The sequence below is a fragment of the Mirounga leonina genome, unplaced genomic scaffold, assembly GCF_011800145.1.
Source record: "Mirounga leonina isolate KUSES-001 unplaced genomic scaffold, KU_Mleo_1.0 Mir_224, whole genome shotgun sequence".
Classification (NCBI taxonomy): domain Eukaryota; kingdom Metazoa; phylum Chordata; class Mammalia; order Carnivora; family Phocidae; genus Mirounga; species Mirounga leonina.
The window spans coordinates 15557136-15574586 of NW_023270615.1; the positions used below are offsets into that span (position 1 = coordinate 15557136).

Genomic DNA, 17451 nt, shown 5'->3' on the forward strand with positions numbered 1-17451 from the left:
GGATCTGTACTCAGAAAACTACAAAATACTCCTGAAAGAAATTGAGGAAGACACAAAGAAATGGAACAAGGTTCCATGCTCATGGATTGGAAGAAAAAATATTGTGAAAATGTCTATGTTACCTAGAGCAATCTGCACGTTTAGTGCAATCTCTATCAAAATACCATCAATTTTTTTCACAGAGCTGGAAAAAATAATCCTAAAATTTGTATGGAACCAGAAAAGACCCTAAATAGCCAGAGGAATGTTCACAAAGAAAAGCAAAGCCGGTGGCATCTCAATTCCAGACTTCCAGCTCTATTACAAAGTTGTAATCAAGACAGTGTGGTACTGGCACAAAAACAGACACATAGATCAACGGAACAGAATAGAGAGCCCAGAAATGGACCCTCAACTCTATGGTCAACTAATCTTTGACAAAGCAGGAAAGAATGTCCAGTGGAAAAAAGACAGTCTCTTCAATAAATGGTGTTGGGAAAATTGGACAGCCACATGCAGAAGAATGAAACTGGACCATTTCCTTACACCACACACAAAAATAGACTCAAAATGGTTGAAAGACCTCAATGTGAAACAGGAATCCAGCAAAATCCTAAAGGAGAACAAAGGCAGCAACCTCTTCGACCTCGGCCACAGCAACTTCTTCCTAGAAACATCGCCAAAGGCAAGGGAAGCAAGGGCAAAAATGAACTATTGGGACTTCATCAAGAGAAAAAGCTTTTGCACAGCAAAGAAACAGTCAACAAAACCAAAGACAACCGACAAAATGGGAGAAGATACTTGCAAATGACATATCAGATAAAGGGCTAATATCGAAAATCTGTAAAGAACTTATCAAACTCAACACCCAAAAAACAAGTAATCCAATCAAGAGATGGGCAGAAGACATGAACAGACATTTTTCCAAAGAAGACATCCAAATGGCCAACAGACACATGTAAAAGTGCTCAACATCGCTTGGCATCAGGGAAATCCAAATCAAAACCTCAATGAGATGCCACCTCACACCAGTCAGAATGGCTAAAATTAACAAGTCAGGAAATGACAGATGTTGGCAAGGATATGGAGAAAGGGGAACCCTCCTACACTGTTGTTGGGAAAGCAAGCTGGTGCAGCCACTCTGGAAAACAGTAGGAAGGTTCTTCAAAAGGTTGAAAATAGGGCTACCCTATGATCCAGCAATTGCACTACTGGGTATTTACCCCAAAGATACAAATGTGATCTGAAGGGGTACATGCACCCCGATGTTTATAGCAGCAATGTCCACAAAAGCCAAAGTATGGAAAGAGCCCAGATATCCATCAGCAGATGAATGGATAAAGAAAAGGTGGTATATAGGCTCTCTGCTCCTCCCCGTTCGACAGACAGCCGCATCTTCCGGTGCAGTGCCAGCTGCATCCCCGAGACACGATGGTGAAGGTCGGAGTGAACGGATTTGGCCGTATTGAGCACCTGGTCACCAGGGCTGCTTTTAACTCTGGCAAAGTGGATATTGTCGCCATCAATGACCCCTGCATTGATTTCAACTACATGGTCTACATGTTCCAGTATGATTCCACCCATGGCAAATTCCACAGCACAGTCAAGGCTGAGAACGGGAAGCTTGTCATCAATGGAAAGTCCATCTCCATCTTCCAGGAGCGAGATCCTGCCAACATCAAATGGGGGTGATGCTGGTGCTGAGTATGTTGTGGAGTCCACTGGGGTCTTCACCACCATGGAGAAGGCTGGGGCTCACTTGAAGGGTGGAGTCAAGAGGGTAATCATCTCTGCTCCCTCTTCCAATGCCCCCATGTTCGTGATGGATGTGAATCGTGAGAAGTATGACAACTCACTCAAGATTGTCAGCAATGCCTCCTGCACTGCCAACTGCTTGGCTCCTCTGGCCAAGGTCATCCATGACAACTTTGGCATCGTGGAGGGATCCATGACCACCGTCCATGCCATCACTGCCACCCAGAAGACCGTGGACGGCCCCTCTGGGAAGCTGTGGTGCGATGGCCAAGGGGCTGCCAAGAACATCATCCCTGCTTCCACTGGTGCTGCCAAGGCTGTGGGTAAGGTCATCCCTGAGCTGAACGGGAAGCTCACTGGCATGGCCTTTTGTGTCCCCACCCCCAACACGTCCGTTGTGGATCTGACCTGCCACCTGGAGAAAGCTGCCAAATACGACGACATCAAGAAGGAAGGTGGTGAAGCAGGCATCAGAAGGCCTCCTCAAGGGCATCCTGGGGTACGCTGAGGACCAGGTTGTCTCCTGCGACTTTAACAGTGACACCCACTCCACTTCCGATGCCGGGGCTGGCATTGCTCTCAATGACCACTTTGTCAAGCTCATTTCCTGGTATGACAATGAATTTGCCTATAGCAACCGGGTGGTGGACCTTATGGTCCACATGGCCTCCAAGGAGTAAGAACCCCCTGGATCATCAGCCCCAGCAAGAGGAAGAGGAAGAGAGAGGCCCTCAACTGCTGGGGAGTCCCTGCCCCAACTTATCCCCCAAAACACTGAGAATCTCCCGACCTCCACCGTTTCCATCCCAGACCCCCTGAAGAAGGGGAGGGGCTTGGGGAGCCCTACTTTGTCATGTACCATCAATAAAGTATACTGTACCCAGCCAAAAAAAAAAGAGTGGAATATTATGCAGCCATCAAAAAAATAAGCTTGCCATTTGCAATGATGTGGATGGAACTAGAGGGTATTATGCTAAGCGAAATAAGTCAATCAGAGAAAGACAAGTATCATATAATCTCACTGGTATGAGGAATTTGAGAAACAAGACACAGGATCATAGGGGAAGGGGGGAAAAATGAAACAAGATGAAACTGGAGAGGGAGACAAACCATAAGAGACTTTTAATCTTAAGAAACTAAGGGTTGCTGGAGTGGTGGGGGGTGGGCGGGATGGGACGGGCTGAGTGATGGACACAGAGGAGGATACGTGCTATGGTTTTCGCTGTGAATTGTGTAAGACTGATGAATCACAGACCTGTACCTTCTGAAACAAATAATACATTATATGTTAAAAAAAAAAAAAAGGTAGTAGGAAGGGGAAAATGAAGGGAGGGGGAATCGGAGGGGAAGTAAACCATGAGAGACTATGGACTCTGAGAAACAAAGTGAGGGTTTTAGAGGGGAGGGGGTTGGGGGAACGGGTTAGCCTGGTGATGGGTATTAAAGAGGGCACGTATTGCATGGAGCATTGGGTGTTATACGCAAACAACGAATCATGGAACAGTACATCAAAAACTAATGTATGGTGACAAACGTAACATAATAAAATAAAATTAAAAAAAAAGTTCTGTACATATGTGTTAGCTTCACTTGATCTGTAGTGTTGTTCAAGTCTTCAATTTCTTCATAGATTTTGTCTCCATGTTCTATCTGTTACTGGAAGTGGGATATTAAAATGCCCTACTATTGTATTGCTGTTTACTTCTTTATTCGGTTCTGCACATATTTGCTTTATTTATTTAGATGTTCTGATGTTACGCATAATATACTACTGTGTCTATATATTTATAATTGTTAGGTCTTCCTGGTGGATTTACCCTTTTATTATTATGTAATGTCTTTTTCCTTTTTACACTTTTTGACTTAAAGTCACTTTTGTCTGATAAAACCTTCTCTGCTCTCCTTTGGTTACTGTTTGCATGGAGTATCTTTTTCATCCTGTCACTTTCACCCTATGTATGTTCTTAAATCTAATGTGATTTTTGGTAAGCAAGTCTAGTGGTGATGAACTCCCTCAGCTTTTGTTTGTTTAGGAAAGACTATCTTTCCTTCATTTTTGAAGGACACTATTACTGGATATAGTATTCTTAGTTGGCAGCTTTTTTTCGTTCAGCTCTTCATCCCGCATCCTTCTGGGCTGCAAGGTTTCTGCTGAGAAACCCACTTTTAGTCTTACGGGGGTTCCTTTGTACATGACAAGTTGCCTTTTCCTTGTGCTTTCAAAATTCTCACTGCTTTCACTTTTGACAGTTTGATCCTAATTGTTCTCAGTGTGTATTTCTTGAGTTTCTCTTCTTTAGGTTTCTTAGGGCTTCCTGGATCTGTATGTCCATTTCCTCCTCAGATTTGGGAATTTTTCAGACATTATTTTTTGAATAAGCTTTCAGGTCATTTTTCTTTCTCTTTTTCTGTTATGCATATATTGGTTTGCTTTTTGGTGTCCCATAAGTTCCTTAAGCTTTCTGTATTCTTTTTTTTCTTATTGGTCTTGTGATTGAATAATTTCCAGTAACCTTTTTTAGAGTTTGCTGATCCTTTCTTCTGGCTTAATCTAGTCTTCTGTTGAACCTCTCTATTGAATTTTTTATTTCAGTTATATTTTTCAGCTTTATGATTTCTTTTTGGTACTATTGTATATTTTCTCTTTGTTGAAATTCCCACTTTGCTCCTCCATTGTTCTTCCAATCTCAGTGAACATTTTTACGATGGTTATTTTGAATTATCTTTCTGGTAAGTCGTATATCTGTGGTTCATTTGGGTCTGTTTCTGGAGCTTTGTCTTCTTTCCTTTGTTTGGAACACACTGATCTGTTTCTTCATTTTCCTTGACTCTCTTGGTGTCTGTGTTTAGACAGAACAGTTACCAGTTCCACTCTTCATGGACTGGTCTCATGTATTAGAAGATGACCCCCCCCCCCAATCAGTCTGGCCAGAGATTCTGGTGACCTCTCAAATCTTCATGCTAGTCCAGCACACTTCTTTTGTGTTTGTGTGTGTGTGTGTGTGTGTGTGGCTGACAAGTGTTTAGGGTATGCTGAATCCCCTTGTGCACTGTAACAAATGAACTGAAGCCATTCCTGAGGTGTCCTTCAGAAAAGTTGGATGGTCCTATGCTCCATCCAACCCTTTTTCTTCCTACGGAGATGGTGAAAGCTGTTTCCCGCCCCCGCCCCCCCCATTCGTTAGCTCTGTGCTGAATCAGGGAGGGGCTGTGGCAACTGCTAGCCCAAACTCTGTTTCTGCTCTCACAACCTCCCTTACGGCTAGATTATGCCAGGTCTTATCAGTGCCTCATGGAAAGCAAGACAGACCCTCTTCCCTCTCTTTGGACAGCCCCCAGAAAAGTTGTGGCATTGGACTTGTGGGCTCTTCTTCCCAAGAAGAAGATGGAGGTGGAGGGTTTTATTCTGTGTTGGTGGTGGGGCTTCTGGCATATCACCCTGGCAGCTTTGATGAGTCTGATTTTGTGTTCATCCAGCCTTCAGGTGCCTTTCTGTTATTAGTTTCTAGATTTCTCACCAAAGGGAATTTTTCTGTGAAGTGTTCCTGAATTTATGTATTTTTTGGGGGGAGGAGAGTCCAGAGTTTCCTGCTGTCCCATCTTGCCAATGTCACTCCTGCCAAGAAACTGATTTTTAATCTTTAATTGATATTTGAAGTACAAACAACTGATTTCTAGCAATTCTAATGTATTCGGAATATTGCTAGCTTCTTAGAAACTTTTGTATTTTGCTTTTAGAGATTAAAAAAAGGTTTAAGGGAACACTTAAAACCTGTGTAACACTTTCCAAATGCTAATGTAAAAGAAGTTAGCCATAAAAACTGTATTCCAGTTGGTAAATTTGTCTACTATAGGAATATACTTAGCAGTTGCAAACTAGTCTGTGCATACAGTAGAGTTGAACAAAAAGCTGGATTAATTATATGAAATGATAACAAAAAAAATGACAAGGGAGAAAGGCTAGAAGAAACCACATTGTGCTTGATTATCCTCCAGTGTTTCTGTATGAAAATATATACATATGTATATATAGAAAGAAATAGAGGTAATGTGGTCATATATGGTTTAGTATAAGTTTGTATCCTACTGTGTTTGCTGAGAGGACCTAGAAGCAGTGACACCCCACTACTAATATGCATCTTGTTTTCCAGATCTTGTTTTTTATTTTATTTTAATTTTTTAAAAAGATTTTATTTATTTGACAGTGAGAGAGTGCAGAAGCAGGGGGAACAGCAGGCAGAAGGAGAAGCAGGCTCCCTGCTGAGCAGGGAGCCCAGTGCAGGACTCAATCCTAGGCCCCTGGGGTCCTGACCTGAGCCAAAGGCAGATGCTTAACCAACTGAGCCACCCAGGTCCCCTAAGATCTTTTTTAAATACCATTCTCTAATAAAAATGGACCAGGGTCCCTGGAAAAATGGCTGCTTCTAGGACAATGGCAGGGAAAGCACAAGATGACCCTTTAGAACTTATACTACAGAAAGTGGATGTCCAGTTGTTTCAGCACCATTTGATGAAAACACCATGTGTTCTCCATTGTATTACCTTTGCTCTTTTGTTGAAGGTCACTCGACTATATGCGTCTATTTCTGGTGCTATTTGGTCTGTTGATCTGTTTTCTGTTCTTTGGCCAATACCACATTGTCTTCATTACTGTATCTTTATGGTTAGTCTTGAAGTAGCATCAAGTTCTTCAACTTAGTTCTTCTTCAATATTGAGTTGGCCATTCTGGGTCTTTTGCTTCTCCATATAAACTTTAGAGTCAGCCTGTTGATAACTCTGAAAAAACTTGCTGTGATTTTGATTTGGATTGTGTTGAATGTGTAGTTGAAGTTGTAAGAACTAACATCTTGACAATATTGGATCTTCCCATTCATGAACTTGGAATATTCCCTCCACTTACTTAGTTCATTTTAAATTTTGTACATCAAAGTTTTGTAGTTTTCTTTCTATGTTTCTTGTACATATTCTATTAGATTTAAGCCTAAATATTTTTTGGGTTGCTAATAGAAATGCTGTTGTGTTGTTAATTTTGAATTTGCTTGTTCATTGCTGTTATATAAAAAGGCAATTGATTTTTATATGAATATTGCATTCTGTAACCTTACTAATCATTGTTATTACCATGTTAGTTTATTGGTGGTTCCTTTGAATTTCTATATAGGCAATTGTGTTACATATAAACAAAGTTGTACTTTTTTTTCTTCCCAATCTGTTATCTTTTATTTCCTTTTCTTAGTACATTAGCAAGGACTTCCAGTGTGATTTTGAAAAGGAGTGATGAGAGGGCATGTCTTTACCTTGTTCCTGAGTTTAGCAGGAAAGCTTCTAGTTTCTTACCAGTGAGTATGATGTTAGTTATAGGTTCTCTGTAGGTATTCTTTGTCAGATCGAAGAAGTTCCCCTTATTCTTAGTTTACCGAGAGTTTTTATCATAAATGGGTACTGCATTTTGTCAAGTTCTTTTTCTGCATCTATTGGTGTGATCATGTGGTTTTTTCTTCTTTAGCCTGTTGATGTGTAATGGATTACATTAATTGGTTTTGCATGTTGATCCAGCATTGCATACCTGGAATAAATTCCACTTGGTTGTAGTGTATAATTCTTTTTAAACATTGTTGGATTAGATTTGCTAATATTTTGTTGAGAATTTTTACAGCTATGTTTATGAGAGAGATTGGTCTGCTGTTTTATATTCTTGTAATGTTTTTGTCTGGTTTTGACCAATGCTGACCTCAGAAAGAGTTAAGAGGTAATCTCTGCTTTTGTTTTCTGGAATAGATTGTAGAGAGGTTGTATAATTTCTTCCTAAATATTTGATAGAATTCACTAGTGAACCCATTTGGGCCTGTTTCTGTTTTTGAAGGTTATTAGTATCATTTTATTTACTTAAATAGATATAGTCCTTTTCAGATCATCTTTCCTTTTGGTCCTTTTTAGTTGATTTGTTTGGGCTAATTAGGGCTGATAGCTTATATTGTTACCTTTTATACACATTTAGAATTTTTAGATTTTCAGAGTACTCAATGATAAATTATCTTGTTTGTTTTGTATATATCTTTATGGGATACTAATAAAATAAACCTCTTTCCTTCCAGCCTAGTGTATTAATTGTAACCTACAAGGAACCTGAAAAATCATCTTCTCAGTTTGGATCCTACAAACAAGCTGAATGGAGGCCAGATAGTACCATGATAGCTGTGTCAGTAAGTAGAATTTTCAGTTTTAATAGTATTTTCATATGAAATCATTACATTGCATTAAAATTTGATTCTTTTATATGACTTCATTTCAGGCTTTCCCACCCTTAGCATTTATCTTCTGCGATAGGAATTGCTGTACCGATTCTTCTATTGGTACTCTTAACTACATCTTTTTGTGATTCTTCTGTTTCTTCCTTTCCCTAATACAGTGCCTGTATCCTTTTCTCTTTATTCTTCTCACTTTCCTGTTTTGTCCTTGAAGTCTAATTCAAAATTGTAAAGCTTTCATCTCTATTCACATGGGGTACTTACGTTTTAAGACCTGCCTTCCATCCTTAAGGATGTCTCACAAAAATGATAGCATTTATGTTTTTATGCCATGTTAAATTTTCATATCCATTTGGATCTGTTTCTGCATTTATCCTCTGTTCCATTAATGTGCTTAGATCTGGTCAATTTTACCTTTTCAGTCTGTGTTTTGTCACTGTCATTTTTTGGACTGACATTATCACCTAATTTGAATAGCAATCATATATGGTTAACATTTATTGAGCACCTCCTATGTAAGTAAGTACTATATAATCACTACACGTGGAAAATGTCATTTAAATTTTAAATCGACACTTTGAAGTCCATACTGTTATCTTTCATAGTAGATGAAGTTATATTGTAGAGCTGAGGAAGTGAGTTTCATCCAAAATTATACAGATGGTGTATACTGGAAAGAGATTAAATTAGGTACTTTTCCATTTACTGTAAAGGCATAACTTGTAGTGTGCTTTGCTTTATTGTGCTTTGCAGTTACTGCATATTTTACAAATTGAAAGTTTGGTAATTTTGGTAATTCTCACAATATTTCAGACTTTTTCATTATTATATTTGTTATAGTGATTTGTGATCAGTGATCTATGATGTTACTATTTAAATTCTTTTAGGGTGCCACAAACAGTGCCCATATGAGATAGCAAGCTTAATCCATAAATGTTGGGTGTGTTCTGACTGTTCTACTGACCCACTCTTTGCCTGTCTTCTCCTTCTCTGTGGGTTTCCCAATTTCCTGAGAAACAACTATATTGAAATTAGGCCAATTAATAATCCTATGGTAGTCTCTAAGTGTTCAACTGAAAGGAGAAGCCGCACGCCTCTCACTTTCCATCAAAAGCTAGACATGATTAAAGCTCAGTGAGGAAGGCATGTGGAAAGCTAAGGCCTCTTGTGCCAGTTAGCCAAGTTGTGAATGCGAAGGAAAAGCTCCTGAAGGAAATTAAAAGGGCCACCTCAGTGAACACTTGAATGATAGGAAAGTGAAACAGCTTTATTGCTGATGTGGAGAACGTTTGGTGGATGAAAGGTCAAGCCAGCCATGACATTCCCTTCAGCCAAAGCCTAACCCAGAGCGAGGCCCTGGCTCTCTTCACTTCCGTGAAGGCGGAGAGAGGGGAGGAAGCTGCAGAAGCAAAGTCTGAAGCTAGCAGAGATCGGTTCCTGAGGTTTAAGGAAGGAAGCCGTGTCCGGGGCGTAAAAGTGCAAGGCGAAGCAGGAGGTGCCGATGGAGGAGCTGCGGCAAGTGATCCAGAAGATGGAGCTGAGGTCATTACCGAAGGCGGCTCCACCGACCCACAGATTTTCAGTGTGGATGCAAGAGCCTCCCACAGGAAGAAGATGCCATCTAGGACTTTCCGGGCTAGAGAGGAGAAGTCAGTGCCTGTCTTCCGAGCTTCCAAGGACAGGCTGATCGTCTTGTCGGGGCCAATGCAGTTGGTGACTTTTAACTTGTAGCAGGTACTTCTTTATCATTTCTCAAATCCTCAGGCCCTTAGGAGTTATGGTAAATCTCTTCTGCCTGTGCTCTGTAAGTGGGACAGCAGAGCCTGGAGGGCAGCACATCTGTTTCCAGCACGGTTTACTGAATGTTTTAAGCCCACTGTTGAGACCCGCTAAGGAAGAAAAAAAAAAAGATTGCTTTCACACTATCATAACTTATTTTTTAAAAATTTTAAAAAGTTTTTTTATTGTTATGTTAATCCCCATACATTACATCATTAGTTTTAGATGTAGTGTTCCATGATTCATTGTTTGTGCATAACACCCAGTGCTCCATGCAGAGAGTGCCCTCCTCAATACCCATCACTAGGTTAACCCATCCTCCACCCCCCTCCCCTCTAGAACCCTCATTTTGTTTTTCAGAGTCCATTGTCTCTCATGGTTCGTCTACCCCTCTGATTTCCCCCCCTTCATTCTTCCCCTCCTGCTATCTTCTTCTTTTTTTTTCTTAACATATATTGCATTATTTGTTTCAAAGGTACAGATGAGATTCAACAGTCTTGCACAATTCACAGCGCTTACCAGAGCACATACCTTCCCCAGTGTCTATCACCCAGCCACCCCATCCCTCCCACCCCACCCCCCACTCCAGCAACCCTCAGTTTGTTTCCTGAGATTAAGAATTCCTCATATCAGTGAGGTCATATGATACATGTCTTTCTCTGTTTGACTTACTTCGCTCAGCATAATACCCTCCAGTTCCATCCACGTCGTTGCAAATGGCAAGATCTCATTCCTTTTGATGGCTGCATAATATTCCATTGTATATATTTACCACATCTTCTTTATCCATTCATCTGTCGATGGACATCTTGGCTCTTTCCACAGTTTGGCTCTTGTGGACATTGCTGCTATAAACATCGGGGTGCACGTACCCTTTTGCATCGCTACTTTTGTATCTTTGGGGTAAATACCCAGTAGTGCAATTGATGGATCATATGGTAGCTCTATTTTTCAACTTTTTGAAGAACCTCCCTACTGTTTTCCAGAGTGGCGGCACCAGCTTGCTTTCCGAACAACAGTGTAGGAGGGTTCCCCTTTCTCCACATCCTTGCCAACATCTGTCGTTTCCTGACTTGTTAATTTTAGCCATTCTGACTGGTGTGAGGTGGCATCTCATTGAGGTTTTGATTTGGATTTCTCTGATGCCGAGTGCTATTGAGCACTCTTGCATGTGTCTGTTGGCCATTTGGATGTCTTCTTTGGAAAAATGTCTGTTCATGTCTTCTGCCCATTTCTTGATTGGATTCTTTGTTCTTTGGGTGTTGAGTTTGATAAGTTCTTTATAGATTTTGGATACTAGCCCTTTATCTGATATGTCATTTGCAAATATCTTCTCCCATTCTGTCGGTTGTCTTTTGGTTTTGTTGACTGTTTCCTTTGCTTTGCAAAAGCTTTTTCTCTTGATGAAGTCCCAATAGTTCATTTTTGCCCTTGCTTCCCTTGCGTTTGGCGATGTTTCTAGGAAGAAGTTGCTGCGGCTGAGGTCGAAGAGGTTGCTGCCTGTGTTCTCCTTTAGGATTTTGATGGACTCCTGTCTCACATGCGGTCTTTCAACCATTTGGAGTCTATTTTTGTGTGTGGTGTAAGGAAATGGTCCAGTTTCATTCTTCTGCATGTGGCTATCCAGTTTTCCCAACACCATTTATTGAAGAGACTGTCTTTTTTCCATTGGACATTCTTTCCTGCTTTGTCAAAGATTAGTTGACCATAGAGTTGAGGGTCCATTTCTGGGCTCTCTGTTCTGTTCCATTGATCTATTGTCTGTTTTTTTGCCAGTACCATGCTGTCTTGATGATGACAGCTTTGTAATAGAGCTGGAAGTCCGGAATTGTGATGCCGCCAGCTTTGCTTTTCTTTTTCAACATTCCTCTGGCTATTCAGGGTCTTTTCTGGTTCCATACAAATTTTAGGATGATTTGTTCCATGTCTTTGAAAAAAGTGGATGGTATTTTGATGGGGATTGCATTGAATGTGTGGATTGCTCTAGGTAGCATTGATATCTTCACAATATTTCTTCTTCCAATCCATGAGCATGGAACGTTTTTCCATTTCTTTGTGTCTTCCTCAATTTCTTTCATGAGTATTTTATAGTTTTCTGAGTACAGATCCTTTGCCTCTTTGGTTAGATTTATTCCTAGGTATCTTATGGTTTTGGGTGCAATTGTAAATGGGATCAACTCCTTAATTTCTCTTTCTTCTGTCTTGTTGTTGGTATATAGGAATGCCACTGACTTCTGTGCATTGATTTTATATGCTGCCACTTCACTGAATTCCTGTATGAGTTCTAGCAGTTTTGGGGTGGAGTCTTTGGGGTTTTCCACATAAAGTATCATATCATCTGCAAAGAGTGAGAGTTTGACTTCTTCTTTGCCGATTTGGATACCTTTGATTTCTTTTTGTTGTCTGATTGCTGTGGCTAGGACTTCTAATACTATGTTGAATAGCAGTGGTGATAGTGGACATCCCTGCCGTGTTCCTGACCTTAGGGGGAAAGCTCTCAGTTTTTCCCCATTGAGAATGATATTCACTGTAGGTTTTTCATAGATGGCTTTTATGATATTGAGGTATGTACCCTCTATGCCTGTACTCTGAAGAGTTTTGATCCAGAAAGGATGCTGTACTTTGTCAAATGCTTTTTCTGTATCTATTGAGAGGATCATACGATTCTTGTTCTTTCTTTTATTAATGTATTGTATCACATTGATTGATTTGTGGATGTTGAACCAACCTTGCAGCCCAGGGATAAATCCCACTTGGTTGTGGTGAATAATCCTTTTAATGTACTGTTGGATCCTATTGGCTAGTATTTTGGTGAGAATTTTTGCATCCATGTTCATCAGGGATATTGGTCTGTAGTTCTCCTTTTAGATGGGGTCTTTGGTTTTGGGATCAAGGTAATGGTGGCCTCATAAAATGAGTTTGGAAGTTTTCCTTCCATTTCTATTTTTTGGAACAGTTTCAGAAGAATAGGTATTAATTCTTCTTGAAATGTTTGGTAGAATTCCCCTGGGAAGCCATCTGGCCCTGGGCTTTTGTTTTTTTGGGAGATTTTTGATGACTGCTTCAATTTCCTTGGTTATAGGTCTTTTGAGGTTTTCTGTTTCTTCCTGGTTCAGTTTTGGTAGTTGATACATCTCTAGGAATGCATCCATTTCTTCCAGGTTATCTAATTTGCTGGCATAGAGTTGCTCATAATATGTTCTTATAATTTGTATTTCTTTGGTGTTGGTTGTGATCTCTCCTCTTTCATTCATGATTTTGTTGGTTTGGATCATTTCTCTTTTCTTTTTGATAAGTCTGGCCAGGGGTTTATCAGTCTTGTTAATTCTTTCAAAGAACCAGCTCCTAGTTTTGTTGATCTGTTCTACTGTCCTTTTAGTTTCTATTTCATTGATTTCTGCTCTGGTCTTTATTATTTCTCTTCTGCTGGGTTTAGGCTTTATTTGCTGTTCTCTCTCCAGCTCCTTTAGGTGTAGGGTTAGGTTGTGTACTTGAGACCTTTTTTGTTTCTTGAGAAAGGCTTGTATTGCTATATACTTTCCTCTTAGGACTGCCTTTGCTGCATCCCAAAGATTTTGAATAGTTGTGTTTTCATTTTCATTGGTTTCCATGAATTTTTTTAATTCTTCTTTAATTTTCTGGTTGACCCATTCATTCTTCAGTAGGATGCTCTTTAGCCTCCATGTATTTGAGTTCTTTCTGACTTTCCTCTTGTGATTGAGTTCTAGTTTCAAAGCATTGTGGTCTGAAAATAGGCAGGGAATGATCCCAATCTTTTGGTACCGGTTGAGACCTGATTTATGACCTAGGATGTGATCTATTCTGGAGAATGTTCCATGGGCACTAGAGAAGAATGTGTATTCCGTTGCTTTGGGATGGAATGTTCTGAATATGTCTGTGAAGTCCATTTGGTCCAGTGTGTCATTTAAAGTCTTTATTTCCTTGTTGATCTTTTGCTTAGACGATCTGTCCATTTCAGGGAGGGGGGTGTTAAAGCCCCCCACTATTATTGTATTGTTGTCAATGTGTTTCTTTGCTTTTGTTATTAATTGCCTTATATAATTGGCTGCTCCCATGTTAGGGGCATAGATATTTACAACTGTTAGATCTTCTTGTTGGATAGACCCTTTTAGTAGGATATAGTGTCCTTCCTCATCTCTTATTACAGTCTTTGGTTTAAAATCTGTCTGATATAAGGATTGCCACCCCAGCTTTCTTTTGGTGTCCGTTAGCATGTTAAATGGTGTTCCACCCCTTCACTTTCAATCTGGGGGTGTCTTTGGGTCTAAAATGAGTCTCTTGCAGACAGCATATCGATGGGTCTTGTTTTTTTATCCAGTCTGATAGCCTGTGTCTTTTGATTGGGGCATTTAGCCCATTTACATTCAGGGTAACCATTGAAAGATAGGAATTTAGTGCCATTGTATTGCCTGTAAGGTGACTGTTACTGTATATTGTCTGTGTTCCTTTCTGGTCTATGTTGCTTCTAGGCTCTCTCTTTGCTTAGAGGACCCCTTTCAAGATTTCTTGTAGGGCTGGTTTCGTGTTTGTAAATTCCTTTAGTTTTTGTTTGTCCTGGAAGCTTTTTATCTCTCCTTCTATTTTCAATGACAGCCTAGCTGGATAGAGTATTCTTGGCTGCATATTTTTCTCATTTAGTGCTCTGAATAGATCCTGCCAGTCCTTTCTGGCCTGCCAGGTCTCTGTGGATACGTCTGTTGCCAATCTAATGTTTCTACCCTTGTAGGTTACGTATCTCTTCTTCCGAGCTGCTTTCAGGATTTTCTCTTTGTCTATGAGACTTGTAAGTTTTACTATTAGATGTTGGGGTGTTGACCTATTTTTATTGATTTTGAAAGGGGTTCTCTGTGCCTCCTGGATTTTGATGCCTGTTTCCTTCCCCAAATTAGGGAAGTTCTCTGCTATAATTTGCTCCATTATACCTTCTGCCCCTCTCTTTCTTCTTCTTCTGGGATCCCAATTATTCTAATGTTGTTTCGTCTTATGATATCACTTATCTCTCGAATTCTGCCCTCGTGATCCAGTAGTTGTTTATCTCTCTTTTTCTCAGCTTCTTTATTTTCCATCATTTGGTCTTCTATATCACTGATTCTCTCTTCTGCCTCATTTATCCTAGCAGCGCCCCCATATTTGATTGCACCTCATTAATAGCCTTTTTGATTTCGACCTGGTTAGATTTTAGTTCTTTTACTTCTCAGAAAGGGTTTCTCTAATAACTTCCATGCTTTTTTCAAGCCCAGCTAGTATCTTTAAAGTGATGATTCTGAACTCTAGATCTGACATTGTACTAATGTCCGTATTGAGTAGGTCCCTGGCAGTCGGTACTACCTCTTGTTCTTTTTGTTGAAGTGATTTTTTCCATCTTGTCATTTTGTCCAGAGGAGAATAGATTAATGAGAGAACAAAATGCTAAAAGGGTAACAACGTTCCCAGAAAATATATTCTAAACAAATCAAAAGACCTGAAGCAGTGGGAAAAGAAAGGGAAAGAGAGAAAAAAGGAAAAGAAAAAGATAAAGATATAAACAAACAAAAACAGAACAAAACAAGAAAAAAACAGAATGTCATCAAATATGATCAGGCTGGTATATAGATCAGTGCCACACTCTAGATTTTGGGTGTATTTTGGTCTGTTAAAAGAAAGTGCCTCCCAAAATTTTAAAGAAAGAAAAATATATATGTACAAAAATAAGGGTTGATATGATGAAGGGATGGAATATGAATGTAAAGATGGAAATTATAAAAAATTTTATAAAAGCAATTGATAAGAATTTGTTTGAAAAAAGAAGAGGATTTAAAAAAAAAAAAAGGGGAGAATATGATCAGGCAGGGAAGTAGAAAAAAACATACAGTAGAGATTTAGGGTATATATTGATCTGTTAGAAGAAACTATCTCAAAATTTTAAAGCGAGAATAACATATATATATATGCCTAAAATACGTGTAACTACTATGAAGGTATAGAATATGACTGTAAAAATGAAAAATAAAAATAAAAAATAAAAATTTTTTTAAAAAAGGGATTTATAAGATGTTGGTTGAAAATGGGAAAAAGAAAAATTCAAAAAAAAAACCAAAACTAGTTAAAAAAAAATTAACTTTGAAAGACTACAGAATCATGGTAAAAAAGCCATGAATTCTCTGTGCAGTATTCCCCTAGCGCTGGAGTTCTGCCCTTCTCATTGATTGGTAAACTTGGTCTTGGCTGGCTGTTCCCCTTGATCATCTGGGGGAGGGTCCTGTTGCCGTGGTTCCCAAATGTCTTTGCAGGAGGCGGAATTGCCCCGCCCTTGCCTGGTCCAGCTAAGTAATCTGCTCGGGTTTGCTCTCGGGAGCTTTTGTTCCCTGCAAGCTTTCCGTACAGCTTGGATGAGAAGTGAAAATGGTGGCCTCCCAATCTCCGCCCTGGAGGAGCCGAGAACTCGGGGCCCTGCTCCTCAGTGCGCCCCTAGAGAAAAGCAGTCAGTCACTCCCGTCTCCCTGGTCTCCAGCCGCACTCCATGCTTCCCCGGCCTTTGACCGAGTGTTTCAGTCTCTGGTGCTCGACCCCGTGTGGAGTCTCCAAACCCAGCAGATCCCTGCAGTGCGCTCCCATGCTTCTCCTCCCGGGGAGGAAGGGGAGTGTCCCCAGATCTGCCCCTTGTTGGGTCCCTGCTGGAGGAGCAGTGGCCCGACTGTGCCATGGATTACTGTTTATGGCAACCGCTAGCTGAGAGCCCGCGCCTCCGCTTGGTCTCTGCAGCCGGCTTCCCTGCTCTGATCCCTGGGAGCTCTGCCGCACTGAGGCACCCCTGGTCTTCCTGTGACCCCTAGGGTCCTGAGACCACACTGTCCCGCGATGGTTCCAGAGCTGACTTCTAAAAGTTCCGATTTTATGCCCCGTGGCTCTTATCACTTGCCAGAAGCAGCCGACGGAGGCCCCTTCCCCGCCATCTATCCTCCCGAATATCGCCTCGGATTCCCTTCTCCACACGTCCTACCTTCCAGAAAGTGGTCGCTTTTCTGTTCAGAGAGTTGTTGCTCTTCTTTTCTTCGATCTCCTGTTGAGTTCGTAGGTGTTAAGAATGGTTTGATCCCTATCCAGATGAATTCCTGAGACCAGAAGAAATCCAGGTCTCCTACTCCTCCGCCATCTTGCTCCGCCCCCCACTATCATCACTTATTGACTATGCACCTGATCGTGGCACAGGAGTTCTGATGGAGTCGGACAGTGAGATTTATGTTGTTTTCATGTCTGCGAACACAACATCCATTCTGCAGCCCATGGATCAAGGAGTCATTTCAACTTGCAAGTCTTTTTAAAATTTTTAAATTAATTGTATTTATTTTTTATTGGAGTATAACTTACAGTGTTATACTGGTTTCAGGTATTTAGGGGTACAGTAGAATGACCAAAAGGTTCTATACATGACTCAGTGCTTATCACGTTAAGTGTGCTCTTGATTCCCTTTATCTCTTTCACCCATCCCTCCCACCCACCTCCCCTCTGGCAATCACCAGTTGGTTCTCTGTATTTAAGAGTCTTTGTCTCTTTTTTCTCTGTTTTATTTCTTATTCAAGTCTTCTTATTTAAGAAGTACATTTCATAGGACTCTACTTGCGGTACATAGTGATTCCTCTGATGGATCTGGGCAAAGTCGTTTGAAAACCTTCTGGGAAGGATTCACCA

The 17451-nt window shown here is 40.5% G+C and overlaps 1 protein-coding gene and 1 pseudogene across 6 annotated transcripts in view; both read left to right on the top strand.

The window, feature by feature from the left end:
• Positions 1 to 17451, top strand: part of RIC1 (RIC1 homolog, RAB6A GEF complex partner 1) — a 166363-nt gene that overhangs the window by 35056 nt on the left and 113856 nt on the right. For 4 of the 6 annotated variants that reach the window (XM_035029164.1, XM_035029165.1, XM_035029163.1 and 1 more), the window contains exon 2: positions 7831 to 7938. The exons of 1 other annotated variant lie outside the window; for it this stretch is intronic. In XM_035029164.1, coding sequence (XP_034885055.1) covers positions 7831 to 7938 — 108 coding nt within the window. Of the gene's footprint in view, positions 1 to 6094; positions 7075 to 7830; positions 7939 to 17451 lie in introns of those variants that run through there. One more of the 6 variants, XM_035029168.1, reaches the window with a different exon arrangement.
• On the top strand, positions 1294 to 2637 carry LOC118026356 (annotated as a pseudogene).